A 16,026-nucleotide genomic window follows, 5' to 3' on the forward strand; every position below is an offset into this window, starting at 1 on the left:
TGAAGATGAAGCAGCTTCAAATGGAAACATCTCAGATTTATTGGAAACATCAATAAAAACAAACATGGAGGCTCCAGAGAAACAAACTGGAGGGACGAAGATCTGCTGAACGACAGGAGGTCTCACTCTGTTTAGTATCCGCCCCTGTACCCCCCTCCTCCTCCGTAGCCCCCCACTCCTCTATAACCTCCTCCTCCTCCTGCTCCATATCCTCCCCTGTAGCCTCCGCCCCTGTACCCGCCTCCTCCTCCATAACCCCCCCCCCTCTGTACCCTCCTCCCCCCCGGTACCCGCCATACCCCCCTCCTCCTCCTCTGTAGCCCCCCCCTCCTCCGCCGTATCCTCCTCTTCCTCCTCCGTATCCTCCTCCTCCACCTCCTCCATCGAAGCGCGCCATCTTGGGAGGTCGCGGCCCGTCCCCCATCCTGCAGACAGACAGCAGACCCTTCAGCTCGCCCTCAGCGGGTCGGGGTGTGGGAATCGAACCGACGGCCTCTCTGGTACCTCTGGTTGGCGGCCATCAGGTTGATCCCGGCGGCGGACGGTTTGGACACCTGTCTGATGGTGTTGAGCAGCTTCTCGTTGCCCTGGTCCAGCTGGCTGATGAACTCCGGGTCCTTGGTGACCTCCACCACCAGAGCCTCCAGGCCGGCCCGCAGGGCGGCGATGGCGCCGGCCACCTCATGGCGGATCTTCAGCTTGATCCTGGAGGACATGAGGGGAGGATCAGCAGATCCTCAGAGTTACGACAGACTGACAGACCGTTTCCTCTAAATGTTTAGATCTGTGGCCTTTTGCTCGTTTTGTCCTGATTAAACTAAGTTCCTGATGAAGGTTTCAGAAATCGACTCGTCGCTCCTGATGAACAGCAACAGCTGGACATGCAACCAGCTGTAGTTCCAACAGAACCGGGTCAACCGGATCATCAGGGAAACATCCAAATATTCTGTGAGATCCAGAACCAACAGAACCATCAGAACCACAACCTGGATTATTTCCCTCTATGATGATGATATCTGCTGATAATCTGGTGCTGACCCAGTCCCCCAACCGAACCGGTCCTAAAGCAGAACCGGCCCCCCCAGGAGAACCAGCCCCCCAGCAGAACCGGTCCCCCAGCAGAACCGGCCCCCCAGCAGAACCGGCCCTAAAGCAGAACCGGTCCCCCAGCAGAACCGGCCCTAAAGCAGAACCGGTCCCCCAGCAGAACCGGTCCCCCAGCAGAACCGGTCCCCCAGCAGAACCGGCCCCCCAGCAGAACCGGCCCTAAAGCAGAACCGGTCCCCCAGCAGAACCGGCCCTAAAGCAGAACCAGCCCCCCAGCAGAACCGGCCCTAAAGCAGAACCGGCCCCCCAGCAGAACCGGCCCTAAAGCAGAACCGGCCCCCCAGCAGAACCAGCCCTCCAGCAGAACCGGTCCCCGGACCACCCGTAGCGTCTCACCAGTCGTCCAGCTCCACGATTTCGCCGTTGGAGCTGATCTTCTTGCAGGCGAACAGCAGCAGCTGCAGTGGACTCACCAGCGTCATCCCCTTAGCCGAGATGGCCCGGGTCCGGATCTGAAACAGAACCAGAACCTCAGCCGGGAGCCTCCGGACCAGAACCAGTCCGGCTGCGGCGGCGGCGGCGGCCCACCTTCTCTCCGAAGACGAAGAAGGGCGAGGGGTAGTGGATGTCGTGGCTGCTGAAGGGGCAGTTGACGGAGGACTTGTGGATGAGCGCGTTGCGGCCCTCGGTGGTCAGGATCTTCCTCTTCTCCTTGTGGAAGCAGACGTTGGGGTAGGAGCCGTAGGTCAGCAGGGACACCACCACGTCCAGGTTGTTGTCGGGTCCCACCGTGTTGAACATCTGGGTCATCAGGCAGCCTGCAGGAGGAAACGGACCGGCGTCACGGTCGGCACCGAGCCGGGGCGCCGCAGAGCCGCGGGGCGTTCAGGTACCTTCAGGAAAGCCAGAGTTCACCAGGATGTCCTTCAGCTGCACCTTGGCCTCCCAGGTCATCCTCAGGGTGGACATGTTGAGACGTTTGTGTTCGCAGAAACGGTTCTCAGCCTCTTCACCGTTAACCCTGAGCAGAACCAGGACAACAGCCGGGTTTTGATTAGGCCATCTCATGTTTCTGGACAGTGACGACGATGGAGGAACTGGACAAAATGTAATGTTGGTTTCTCCACTGGTGACTGAATGATGATTCATCACTTTATGTAAAGCACTTTGACCTCTAATATCCAAGCAAACACTGATTGAGACCAAACATCAAACAGAAGAACTTCGTCATCCAACATGTCAGTGGAGTAAATCCTCCCATGTCTCCGTTCACCACCTTGTTTGCCTCTGGAGGTTTATTCTGTTGGGCTTACTGAGTAAATTATGTCATCTTTCTACCAAAACAGAGAAAATAGAAAAACTAAATCATGCAAATGATTGAGCTCGTTTCAACTGATTTATTGCGACAGCCTCAGTTCTGATGTCGGGTCCGACAGAACCGACCGGCTCACCTGACGTCGTCCCAGGCCTGGAAGACCGACAGCAGCGCCACGTGGTCCGAGAAGCGGCTGCCGGAGAAGTTCCTGTGGACGAAGCCGAGGCGCTTCCCGTCGTTGATGAACGGCTCCGGGAAACAGGAAGCGGCCGAGATGGTGCACATGGCGTCTCCGACACTGGGGGGCGACAGAGAGCCGTCAGAGAGCCGGAGAGGCTGCAGAAGAAGAGCGGAGCGGCAGGAACCCACTGGAAGATGCAGCCCATGATCATCATCTTCCCCAGACGAGGCTCGATGGGCAGCCGGGCCAGAATCCGACCCAACGGAGTCAGCTCATCGTTGGAGTCCAGGGCGTCCAGGTCTGGAGAGGAACCAGTGGAACCAGTTAGAACCAGATATGACCAGTTAGACCAGTGGAACCAGTTAGACCCAGTAGAACCAGTTAGACCAGTAGAACCAGTGGAACCAGTTATAACCAGATATAACCAGTAGAACCAGTTATAACCAGTAGAACCAGTGGAACCAGTTATAACCAGATATAACCAGTAGAACCAGTTATAACCAGTAGAACCAGTGGAACCAGTTATAACCAGTAGAACCAGTTATAACCAGTAAAACCAGTGGAACCAGATATAACCAGTTATAACCAGTAGAACCAGTGGAACCAGTAGAACCAGTTATTACCAGAAATAACCAGTCATAACCAGTAGAACCAGTGGAACCAGTTATAACCAGATATAACCAGTAGAACCAGTTAGAACCAGTTAAAACCAGTAGAACCAGTTAAAACCAGTAGAACCAGTAGAACCAGTTAAAACCAGTAGAACCAGTTAAAACCAGTCAAACCAGTAGAACCAGTTAAAACCAGTAGAACCAGTCAAACCAGTAGAACCAGTTAAAACCAGTAGAACCAGTCAAACCAGTAGAACCAGTAGAACCAGTGAGCTCTTCAAAGGGACATAAACTCTGATATTTTCTTTAGAGACGATTATATTGTTGCTGTTTTAACTGTAGAAAATATAAAAACACATTTAAACATAAATAAGGAGAATTAAAAGTTTTTTCTTTTTCGGTTCGAATAAAACAGATTTTCTGTGATGTTTGTCTTCAAATCATTTTGTTTTATTTTGTTTTTGTCAGAAATAATTTTAAAAATAATTTTTCTTCATGTTGGTTTTACAGTGTAAGCTAACATGTCCAGTTATTTAGGTTTTACATTAAATTTATTTAATCAGCTTCCTAATAATTTGGATCATTTTTAGCCAAAGAGGATTTAGGGAAAGTGACTCTGGTTATTAAAAACCTGATTTTATAATAATAACCTTTATTTGCAGCTCTAACATGAATGTCACCATAATCAGACCTGCATTAATCATTTTTTAGTTTTGCTTTTTGTGTAAAATGTTTATCAGACGCCCTTAAACTCCAGTGGAGGTTAAAATGAGAGCAGCGCCCCCTGAAGGCTCCTAGGAGAACATTCAGGCTGGAACAGATGAAACGTCTGAATCCACCGCCCACCTCGGAGAGTGAACTCCGCCTCGATGACGGCGTCCAGCGGCGGCGGTTCGATGGCCTTGGACAGGAAGTTGCCGATGCCGCCGAGCCTCAGCAGCTTGATGCTGAGCGCCACCTCGTGCAGCGGCGTCCTGAAGATCTCGGGGGTCATGTGCGTCTCCAGCCTGCGGGGAACACAAACGCACGATGATGTCCGCGGCTCGTGGCGGTTCCGGACGGGTCCGGGTCGGCGGGCCTACTTGTCGAAGCGAGCGCGGCTGCAGAGGTGGAAGCAGAACCCGGCTCGCACTCGGCCGGCGCGACCTTTCCTCTGCTCCAGGTTGGTCTTGGAGGCCCAGACGGTGGCGTAGTTGGTCATGTTGTTATGGGAGGTGAAGAGCTTCACCTTCTGCCTGTCAGGACGAACCCAGGTTAACCAGGAGGTCAGGGGTCAGGAGGTCTTTAATCAGGGGGTCAGGAGGTCAGAGCTCTTACTTGCAGGAGTCGATGACGTAGACGACGTCGTTGATGGTGATGCTGGTCTCGGCGATGTTGGTGGACAGGATGACCTGGAACGTCGGACCCAGAGTCAACTTCCTGTCCGCCGGGAAGCGGAGCGGCTCCCGGCGTTTTCCCAGAACTCACCTTGGTGACGCTGTCCGGAACCGGCTCAAACACCCGCCTCTGCTCCTCCCGGGGGATCTGGCTGTGCAGCGGCAGGATGTGGTACCGGCTACTTCCTGGAACCAGAGCGACACAGCGTTAGCTCACGTCTGCAGGAGACTCTGGCGCCGGACGGACGGGTTCCGGTACCAAAGTGCGGGTTGGTCTCCAGGTGGCGCTGCATGGAGTAGATGAGGTTCCAGCCGGGCAGGAAGACCAGAACGGCTCCGGCCACCTGCAGCGTCTCGATGTACTTCAGCAGAGCCTCCACCAGCTCGAACGACGTCTCCTTCTCACTGATCTGAGCCAGGGACCGCTTCGTCTCCGGCGTGTAGTCCGACCCGCAGATCAGGTTACAGTTGGTCTGCAGAGAGGAGAGGTCAGAACCACAACCAGAACCAGAACCAGGCTGGAGGTCCCATCAGACTCGCCGTCCTCACGTCATCGTCTCCGCCGTCCTCGTCTTTGTCCTTCTTCTTCCGGTCCATTGGCGGAGGGACAAAGTTGGTCATCTGGATGCAGTCTTCCAGGAAATACTCTGAGGCAGACAGGACAATTCAAAATATCACATCCAGGCACCAGAACCCCACTGGGTACAGACCAGAACCCAGCTGGGTACAGACCAGAACCCCACTGGGTACAGACCAGAACCCCACTGGGTACAGACCAGAACCCCACTGGGTACAGACCAGAACCCAGCTGGGTACAGACCAGAACCCCACTGGGTACAGACCAGAACCCAGCTGGGTACAGACCAGGACCCCACTGGGTACAGACCAGGACCCCACTGGGTACAGACCAGAACCTAACTGGGTACAGACCAGAACCTAACTGGGTACAGACCAGAACCTAACTGGGTACAGACCAGAACCCAGCTGGGTACAGACCAGAACCCCACTGGGTACAGACCAGAACCCAACTGGGTACAGACCAGAACCTAACTGGGTACAGACCAGAACCCAGCTGGGTACAGACCAGAACCTAACTGGGTACAGACCAGAACCCCACTGGGTACAGACCAGAACCCAGCTGGGTACAGACCAGAACCCCACTGGGTACAGACCAGAACCCAACTGGGTACAGACCAGAACCTAACTGGGTACAGACCAGAACCTAACTGGGTACAGACCAGAACCCAGCTGGGTACAGACCAGAACCCCACTGGGTACAGACCAGAACCCAACTGGGTACAGACCAGAACCTAACTGGGTACAGACCAGAACCCAGCTGGGTACAGACCAGAACCTAACTGGGTACAGACCAGAACCTAACTGGGTACAGACCAGGACCCCACTGGGTACAGACCAGAACCCCACTGGGTACAGACCAGAACCTAACTGGGTACAGACCAGAACCCAGCTGGGTACAGACCAGAACCTAACTGGGTACAGACCAGAACCCAGCTGGGTACAGACCAGAACCCAGCTGGGTACAGACCAGAACCTAACTGGGTACAGACCAGAACCTAACTGGGTACAGACCAGAACCCAGCTGGGTACAGACCAGAACCTAACTGGGTACAGACCAGAACCCAGCTGGGTACAGACCAGAACCCCGCTGGGTACAGACCAGAACCCAGCTGGGTACAGACCAGAACCTAACTGGGTACAGACCAGAACCCAGCTGGGTACAGACCAGAACCCAGCTGGGTACAGACCAGAACCTAACTGGGTACAGACCAGAACCCAGCTGGGTACAGACCAGGACCCCACTGGGTACAGACCAGAACCCCACTGGTACAGACCAGAACCCCACTGGTACAGACCAGAACCTAACTGGGTACAGACCAGAACCTAACTGGGTACAGACCAGAACCCCGCTGGGTACAGACCAGAACCCCGCTGGGTACAGACCAGAACCCCACTGGTACAGACCAGAACCTAACTGGGTACAGACCAGAACCTAACTGGGTACAAACCGGGAAAGAAACAAAAAATTCAAGATGGCCGCCACGGTAGTCAGGGGAAATTCATATTTGAGCTAAAACTATTAATCCGGGATGAAAACCTTTGGTATCAAATTGTACAGAACTGGACCCATAAAAGTTACATGTACTGATAAAGTTTAGATTTTTCTAATGGAAGATCATCTCAACGTGTTTGGTATCAATCCACAGCCTAAACATCCTGAACCCTAGAAAACATTTTCTTGGTCTCGAGTTTCCTTTTCTCAGGTGGACATTTTTAAAAATGGCTGCCAGGTTGTAATGGAGCCATTAAGACGTCTTTGTCTCCTTCCAGCTGATGACTGCTGAGACTCGCCAACAGCAAAGTTTCTCCTTCTGCTACATATTATTACTTTAAAGTTGTACAAGCAGGACGACCAAACCTGAAACAACGAGACATAAAATTAATCCAAGTCATAAAAATTAGCAACAATTTAAGGTAAAGACTGATTTACAAGACTCAAAATGGCGGCCATCTTGAAAATGTCCATCATCCTGAAATTCCAGTGGCTGATGGGAAATATGAAAAACATCTGACCTCAGGGGTTAGCATGCTAATGCTAGTATCCACACGTTTATACGGGTCCATGTGGCACCGTCCTGCAGAAGAACCAGAACCAGGAAACCGAGGCTCACCTTGAACCGGGAAGGTCCGGCCGAACACCTCGATGATGGGGCAGTTGAAGAAATATTCCCGGAACATGGTGGTGTCGATGGTGGCCGACATCAGGATGATCCGGACGTCCGGGAAGGCCTGGACCACGTCCCTGAGGACCACCAGCAGGAAGTCCGTCTGCAGCGGCAGAAACACGGTGAGAAACCTCAGAGCGGGTCCGGTTCTGGTTCCGGATGGGCGAACTCACGTTGATGTCTCTCTCATGGATCTCGTCGACGATGACGTGGCTGATCCCCCTGATTCCTGCTTCCAGCTTCCGGAGGAGAACACCTGGAGACGGGAGCGTTTACTCCTCACATCCAAGCTTCCAACAGCTCAGAATGAAAACAGTTGAATAAAAACAAACAAAACCTTCAGCTTGGATGTCAGTAGATTTAAATAGAATGATTTAAATTGCTTATCTGATTTTGTCATTTTAGTTCCAGTCTTTACACCAGAAAGACTTTAATGAAAGAAACAAACTGGTTAGATTGTGGCAGAAATGCAGCTGGAATAAAATGTTAGGCTCAGTTTTTGAAAGGAAGTCAAACAGTTTTTAGCTTTTTATCTGAACAACAACAAGGTTTTTCTGTCTGTGTTGGAAAAATCCTCAAACTGCAGTCAAAAAGGCTACAAACCAGATTCTGTTCAATATTAGACTTTATGTCAATGATTTAAATAGAATTAAAAAGTTATTTTGGGTTCAGTTGATCAGAAGGTCTGAAGCCATGTTCAGGTTTTCCTCCCAATGAACCTTTTAGACCAATAAACATTTGTCTCAGTGTTTGTGGGGTTCTGTGTGTGGGGTGTGTGTTGGGTCCTGTGTGGGGTGTGTTGGGTCCCGTTGGGTTCTGTGGGGTGTTTGTTGGGTCCTGTGTGTGGGGTTAGGGTTCTGTGGGGTGTTTGTCAGGTTCTGTGTGGGGTGTGTGTTGGGTTCTGTGTGGGGTGTGTCGGGTTCTGTGGGGTGTGTCGGGTTCTGTGGGGTGTTTGTTGGGTTCTGTGGGGTGTGTGTTGGGTTCTGTGGGGTGTGTCGGGTTCTGTGGGGTGTTTGTTGGGTTCTGTGTGTGGGGTTAGGGTTCTGTGGGGTGTGTGTTGGGTTCTGTGGGGGGTGTGTCGGGTTCTGTGTGGGGTGTGTTGGGTCCTGTTGGGTTCTGTGGGGTGTTTGTTGGGTCCTGTGTGTGGGGTTAAGGTTCTGTGGGGTGTTTGTCAGGTTCTGTGTGGGGTGTGTGTTGGGTTCTGTGGGGTGTGTGTTGGGTTCTGTGGGGTGTGTCGGGTTCTGTGGGGTGTGTCGGGTTCTGTGGGGTGTGTGTTGGGTCCTGTGTGTGGGGTTAGGGTTCTGTGGGGTGTTTGTTGGGTTCTGTGGGGTGTTTGTTGGGTTCTGTGGGGTGTTTGTTGGGTTCTGTGTGGGGTGTGTTGGGTCCTGTCTGTGGGGTGTTTGTTGGGTTCTGTGTGGGGTGTGTCGGGTTCTGTGGGGTGTTTGTTGGATTCTGTGGGGTGTGTGTTGGGTCCTGTGTGTAGGGTTAGGGTTCTGTGGGGTGTGTGTTGGGTCCTGTGTGTAGGGTTAGGGTTCTGTGGGGTGTTTGTTGGGTCCTGTCGGGTTCTATGGGGTTCTGTGACCTGCAGCAGGGCTCCCCCTGCTGGTGGTTCTGCGTACCGACGGTGCAGAACAGGACGCTGGCGTGCGGCCGCGGCAGGACGGACTCGAAGCGGACGCTGTAGCCGCAGCTCTTCCCCAGGTCCTCTGCTCTCTCGTAGGCGACCCGCTCTGCCACAGACACGGCGCTGATCCGCCGGGGCTGCAGAGGGATCGGGTCAGAACCGGGTCTGAGCTCACAGCCATGGAAACGGGTCGGGTTCTACCTGCGTGACCACGATGTTGCAGTCGGACGCGCGGCCGCCCTTGATGAAGCGGTCCAGGATGTACTGCGGGACCTGCGTGGTTTTGCCGCAGCCCGTCGCTCCTCTGATGATCACGACCGGGTTCTGCTCCACCGTCGCCATGATCTCCTCCTCAAACTGCTTGACAGGAAGCTGCTGTCGCTCCGACAGGATCTGCAGGACGGCAGGAGGCGGGTCAACATTTGGGTCAGGCTGAGACGGCGGCGGAGGATCGCGTTGCAGGCGGACCTTCTGCAGGTTCTCATCGTGTTCCAGTTGGTACATCAGCTCGCCGTGGAGATCGCCGCTGATCTGCTCCGGAGTGCACTAGACCGGAAGAACCACACATCAGGACCCGACCAGAACCGGACCGACCCGGTCCGGATCCGGACTCGTCAGATCAGGAGGTGTGAGGTCTCCTACGTAGGCCAGCGGTCCCTCGTCGATGTTGCTGCTGGTCCAGGGGTTCCAGTTGACCTGCGGAGGCGACCAGGGGACGACGCCGCTGCTGCTCTGCTTCTGAGACGGCTCGAAGGCGGCCATCTTGGCCTGGACCAGAGACACCGGGGCGCCGGGGTCTGCAGGCTGAAACAAGCCAACGCAGTTCAGGTGTTTACTGCCCTCTGCAGGCCAGGAAGGAAGCTGCACCATCAGGTTCTGCTTTAAAATGAACCAACTTCTACTGAAGGGTTTGATCAGCAGGTTAACGCTGAAAACTCCCACGTTTATCACAGTCAGTGAAGGCATCAGCTGCAGGTCGTCGACAGTTTGGCTTCAGTTTGGAATCGGAACCAGTCACTGAAGAGTTAAAGGTTCTGCTCAGACCCGGATACATTTCACGCAGAACTCACTGTGATCCGATTAATGACCGAGTCAGACCTCAGGATATTCATCAAAAACAAAGTCCAATCAGTCCAGACCTCTGGTACCAGAGGCCCGGAACCAGACCTCTGGTTCAACAAACAGGACCAGACCTCTGGTACCAGAGGTCTGGTTCTGGACAGAACAACCCATTTCTTGTACCGACTTAGATCTGTTCCTAGCTCATCGCTCTGACCCCTCCCGACCCGGCCCATTAGAGCTGGACCAGCCGGTTCTGCTGGTTCTGAGGCGGACCCGGTAGAGGGGACTCACAGGCGGGGGGATGTGGACTCCCAGCTCCTGGACCATGGCGGCCAGCTGCTGCTGCAGGTCTGGAGCCACGTTGACCTCGTAGGCCTCCAGCTGGAACAGACAGACAGACGGTCAGGTTCTGTTCTGGTTCTGATGGCTGGAGCGGTCCGACTGCAGCTGATACCGTCTCGCCCTCCTTCTTCTTGGTGACCCCGGAGTACGGCTCGATGACCCCAAGGTGGTACAGCTGCCGGACCACGGACAGCGCGCAGGACTGGGCCGCCAGCTTCTTGTTGGACCCGTGCTCCCGGGCCGTGATCTCTGAGGGGAACCAGAGCTGAAGGTCAACCAGAACCACGGACCGGACTGGACCGCTGGTTCTGAGAGGAGCTCTTACTTCTGCCCAGCTGCCTCACAAACAGCTGCATCTCTGCAATGAAGCTCCTGCAACACAAACATCCTGCATCATTTCCTGTGCTCTCCAAAATAAAAGCACATTGCCATTATCATCGTTATCATCATCATCATCTTCGTCATGGTGGTCCAGTGAGGAGCAGAACTCACCTGTGGCGCCGACGGCAGGAAGCCTGCATGTGTTTCTGCGGGACTTTCTGGATCATTTACCAGCAGCAGCAGCAGCAGCTCTGCCCTGCAGTGACACCAGAGATCACAACCAGACTGCAGCTGGCCCCGCCCCTTACAGGCCCCGCCCCCTGTGGCACACAGGCCACGCCCCACATCGAGGCCCCGCCCCTTTCAGCCTTGCCATGGGACGGCTTTAGAGCGTCTAAACGCTGTCCCATGTCTTCCTTCGGTTCGGTTGTGAGTTCTGGTGTCACCTTGTTGTTTGTAGCAGAGCAGGAAGCTAACGGTCGGGTTCGACCCGATTCAACAGCTAAACATCTGGTACCGACCAGGACCTCAGAGGGGTCAACCTGGACCCAGTGCGGACTGGTTTGTCCCCTCTGAGTCCGTCACAGTTTGAATCTGTGTTCAGCGACCCGACTGATCTCAGGTCGGTGAACACAGACCTCTACAGCAGGGTACCAAAGGTGAAGCTGGTTCTGGTGTTTGGGTTCTGGTCAGAGGTTCTGAGACCGCTCCGGTGTAGCCGACACACCCTGGAGGTCTCTGGGTTTGAGCCGTCCAGCAGAAAAACATGCAGAACTTCCTGCCGACCGCCCGGTTCCAGCCCGGTTTCAGCCCGGCATCCGACCCGGCCCAGGAGGAGGAGGAGTCCAGTTAGGATTGGATAGACAGACCAGAACCTCTGATGAGCCGGTTCTGGTTCATCAGGGATTAGAAAGTGAGAAGCAGTCCGGCCCGGTTCTGCTCTCTCTCCTAGATAAATCTGTTCCGTTAGAGGCAGAAAGTAATCCTGGTTCAGTCCATTCAGACCGTCTAGCAGCCGGTTCTGGTTCTGTTGGAGGGTTCTGTTCAAAGTGGGTTTTTCTTTCTGCTGTCGCCTTGTGCTTGATTGGGAGGAACTGATGTTTCACAGTAAAGACAGACAAAGAAAAGCTAAAGTCCGAACAGAACCTCAGACCCAATCCAGACTTCAGTAGAAACGTTTCATCTCAGATTATAATCCTGATATTTATGACTCAGGCGTTCATGTCAGACCCGATCAGAATCTATGATGGGCTGAGAAAACCCGGCCCGGTTCAGAGCCGGTCCGGGTTCCTGTGTCTAACAGCTCAGTCTGGATCTGGTCTGAAGTTCTGCTGCGGTTCTTAGACCCAGTCGGTCCTCTGGTCCAGACCTGTTGTGATCCGGTCCCACTTGGCTGTACTTATACTCAGCACTGGTTTTCTCCTTCTGGAAGAACTGGTTCAGACGGGCCTTGGCGTTCTCCAGGGTCCAGTTTCCGTGCAGGTTGGCGTTCAGATCCACCTCCTCCGATTCCAGAGTCTGAGAAGGAGAACGGATCCATCAGATGGAACCGGCTTACCCTCAGAAACCCAGCCGACCCGACCCGAGCCTGGTACCGCCTGGGCCTCCTGCTCGTCCCTGCGGGCGTAGTACTCCTTCAGGTTGGCTCCTCGCTCCCACTCCGCTCCTCCTCCTCCTCCTCCTCCTGAGTAACCCAGTCCAGTTACTCCTGGAACCGGTCCAGTGACACCAGTTTCCCCTGAAACATAAACCAGAGTGAGAACTCCCAGAGGTTCTGTGTTCAGTTCTGACCCAAACGGAAGTCGAATCGTCAGGATTTGCCTTGTTCCTCTTTAACGACCAGGTGAGGAGGCAGCGGGCCGCTGGGAGGGAGGTTTCCGAAGCCGCCGCCGTCTCCTCCTCCTCCGTCTCCTCCTCCTCCGTCCAGCTGGTCACCTGCAGGAGGACCAACCTGCAGGTCCAGAACCGACAATTAGCTCCAACCTTTAGAGGGTTTTGACTGAATAATAATAATACACTTTATCTGAACAAGAAACACAGAACAGAAAAATAAAAAATATAAAACAATAAAGAGACATAGATCAATAAAAAGAAATTTGTTAGAAAAAAAACGACATTATACAAAATGAGCCAGTTTGAAGAAATTAGTTTTAAGGTTAGAGTCAAATGATGGCAGAGAATCAGAGCTATGGAGAAATTCTGTTCAGTTCAGGAAAGTTTTGACCAATCCATGATTTCATTTCAGAGGCAATCTGAAAGGTGTGGGGTGCACCTGGTCTCACTAGCACAGCAGGAAAAATGGTCTTCTGGAAACAAGACCAAGTGGAAGAAGATAAATGAGCAGAGGACCAAAACCAGAACCCTGAGGTCCACCTGGGGATGACTGACTTTCAGTTCTTGAGTTGGACATAAATCTGTTGCAGTAAGCAATAAATCAATTAATCACTTGATGAATTAAAACAAGCTCCATAATCTCCATTTACTTTCATCTCTTCCTACCAAAGACTGGATGGTAAAATTCTTCATTCAGGCAATTTGGTCTCAACTACAGTGTTTTGAAGGACAAAGTTGTTTGCAGAGACTTCATGGTTCATTTTATTCATTTATCTTTGATAATGTGTTCTTGCATTATTCTGCCTCTATATTCGTTGACAATGGCCTCAAAACAACAATATTGTCATTTATCACAATAGCTTCATTTATTGTCCTGCTAAATGTGTTGCGACAGGATTAGGTGGACACAGTGCTGATGGTCTCCAGGTAAGACTTGAACACATTCAAAGAAGGAACTTTGTCCTCTTTACACACATATATACAAACAGTGGAAAAGGCATTACTGACATACTTTATTTGAAAAAGGTTGTTTTATGTCATTTCCTTTAGTTCTGTCACCTTGATGTGAGTGGAGGCTGCTCTTCTACTTCACTCCTTTGTTATAAAGAAAGTTGTGCAGTTTGTTTCATGTGCAGAAAGTGATGAGTCATAACTGAACAATTTGTTAAGAACTTAAAGTTTAATAAAAAGAGCTTTGTTGTGCTGGGTGACCAGAACACTGACCCCTATGGCCGGGACCTCGGCTGCGTTTATCTCTCCGACCCGGACCAGGTAGTTAACGAAGTCCCTGGCAGCGTTGGTCTGAGAGTCCTTCTTGTTGGTGGAGTTCCCCATGCCGATGTAGTTGAAGCCGTCGACTCGGACCTGCAGGGGGAGAGACTCGGGTCAGAGCCGATGTGTGGAGCTGCTGCCGAGCGGCGACGGAGGACTCACTTCACACATGAACTTCTGCCTGTTCTTGTTTCCCGCAGCTCGGATGTCGTAGCTGGGAGTCAGCTTCTTCTTCCCGCACCAGGCGTACAGGAAGTTCTTGATGTCCGCCATGATGGAACGCCAGGAAGGAGACGGTCCTCCTCTGATCCAACCTCAAAGTCACACAAACCATTTTAATCAAAGTGGCAGCAAATATTTTCACTGAAATCAGTTTGTCCACCGAGTTCTGGTCCAAATGTATGGAGGACTGGTCCTGACAAAATTAGCTATATATATATATATATATATATATACACACACACTGCTCAAAAAAAATAAAGGGAACACTTAAACAACACAATATAACTCCAAGTAAATCAAACTTCTGTGAAATCAAACTGTACACTTAGGAAGCAACACTGATTGACCCGACGAGGGTCCCTGTTGTCAATCAGTGTTGCTTCCCAAGTGGACAGTTTGATTTCACAGAAGTTTGATTTACTTGGAGTTATATTGTGTTGTTTAAGTGTTCCCTTCATTTTTTTGAGCAGTATATATTATATATATAATTAAATACAGATATTCACTGGATAAAAACTCCAATGAATAGAAATGTACTAAATGAATGTCAAATATGAAAAAAGAAACTAATAATGAAATAAAATGGGAAACTCAATAAAACAATTAGAAATGAAATGGAAAATGTAGTAATGAAGTTACATTTATACTATTGAAAATGATCATTTATGTCACTTTGTCAGCCAAAGCCTTTAATTTTTGGATGCAACAATTGTCAAATAAAACATGAAGCCCTGTATTCATGTCTATATTTATTGCCGTTTTATTTTGGCAGGGTCAGTCCTCCATACAGTTTAGTTTACTTTCACCGGGTTAAAAATGTTTTCTACTGAGGTTCGGCTTCAAGCACCAAACCTGCAGAAACTACAGACTGACGGACAGCAGCGGCGGGACCAACAATGGAATAAAAAATACAGAGAGCATCCTGGAAACATCCACTTCCATCTGTGTAGACATGCAATGAGTTAAAACTGTTATAAATTAAGTTTGAATTAGCCAGAGTACTGGAACCCGTCCCATCTGGACCGGACAACCCAACAGAGGTTTGGATGAAACAGTTTGTGGACAATGGAAGCTGGTTTCTGCCTGACTGGATGTGGAGACATGGAGGCGGTAGGTGCGTCTCGGAGGTGATGTTCACCAAGTCCAGCATTTAACTGCAACAGACGATCCTATTCACTTCTCCGATCATTTATGGAAACTGTTTTATAAACTTCAACTTCAAAACTGGATCCCAGGTCGGAACCGAGGATAAAAGAGAGGAAGATTTTTACCTCTTTTAGCTGCAACTTTGACACATTAAGCGCTCATTATAAACCCCATTACGCCAGAGAGCTACTTCCCGGTTCCTTTAATTATAACATTATTTAAGCATCACATTTAGCTGCTGGCGAAGGTTAGGCAAGAGCTACATGCTAAGATAACATTAGCCGTGTGCTAACTGCAGTTTTGTCTTCGGAGACGCTTAGCTGCCCTCACAGAGACACAGAATGAGGTTAATAACAAATATAGCACGATAAAAATACTTTTCTTTACTCACAAAAAAGTCGGAAATTAAAGGATGTCTCTCCGGAATCCGACAAACCGACAGAAAAATAAGAAAACGTTGATTTCCCTTAAATACTGTCGGTTGGTAATGAATCTGTACCGCCGCCATGTGGTCCGAAGGTGGAATTACACTGGGGTGTGTCTCCAGCTACCAGTGGAAGGATTTCTGCTATTAGTTGAATTTTATTTATTTATTTATTTATTTATTTATTTATTTATTTATTTATTTATTTATGTAATTTTTTTTGTCTTTCACAAAAATAAAACAAAAAAATTTATTCTGAATGTAGTATTAAAAATATAATTTATTATCCTTTAAATCAATACTGTAATAATTGACAGTGTTTATAAATATTGGTTTTAAGGGTGAAAATATATAATAAAAATTAGTTAGAAACCTCGTATATATATAATGGATAAACTATAACATATAAAGACCTATTTCAGGTTATATAAAGAGTGGTAGGTAAAACAATGTACCTTTTAAATCAGAAATCCTTGTAATAATTACTGCATCCCTCTTTTATTAAA

General features: G+C 50.6%; 1 protein-coding gene across 1 annotated transcript; it reads right to left on the reverse strand.

The window, feature by feature from the left end:
- Positions 1-15: 15 nt before the first annotated feature.
- Positions 16-14,042, reverse strand: dhx9 (DEAH (Asp-Glu-Ala-His) box helicase 9). Its single transcript, XM_008434672.3, is given in 28 exon segments — positions 16-262; positions 265-425; positions 505-705; positions 1,444-1,559; positions 1,636-1,865; positions 1,941-2,068; positions 2,499-2,660; positions 2,732-2,843; positions 4,001-4,161; positions 4,237-4,389; positions 4,472-4,545; positions 4,622-4,716; positions 4,790-5,003; positions 5,080-5,177; positions 7,221-7,377; positions 7,448-7,530; positions 8,894-9,035; positions 9,100-9,291; positions 9,367-9,444; positions 9,541-9,702; positions 10,252-10,341; positions 10,415-10,551; positions 10,628-10,674; positions 11,993-12,141; positions 12,219-12,361; positions 12,445-12,574; positions 13,681-13,821; positions 13,891-14,042. Coding segments are annotated over 28 exon segments (3,798 nt in total). The 5' UTR covers positions 14,002-14,042; the 3' UTR covers positions 16-131.
- Positions 14,043-16,026: the final 1,984 nt, after the last annotated feature.

This window comes from Poecilia reticulata, chromosome 17 (genome assembly GCF_904066995.2).
Source record: "Poecilia reticulata chromosome 17, P_reticulata-male-v2, whole genome shotgun sequence".
Classification (NCBI taxonomy): domain Eukaryota; kingdom Metazoa; phylum Chordata; class Actinopteri; order Cyprinodontiformes; family Poeciliidae; genus Poecilia; species Poecilia reticulata.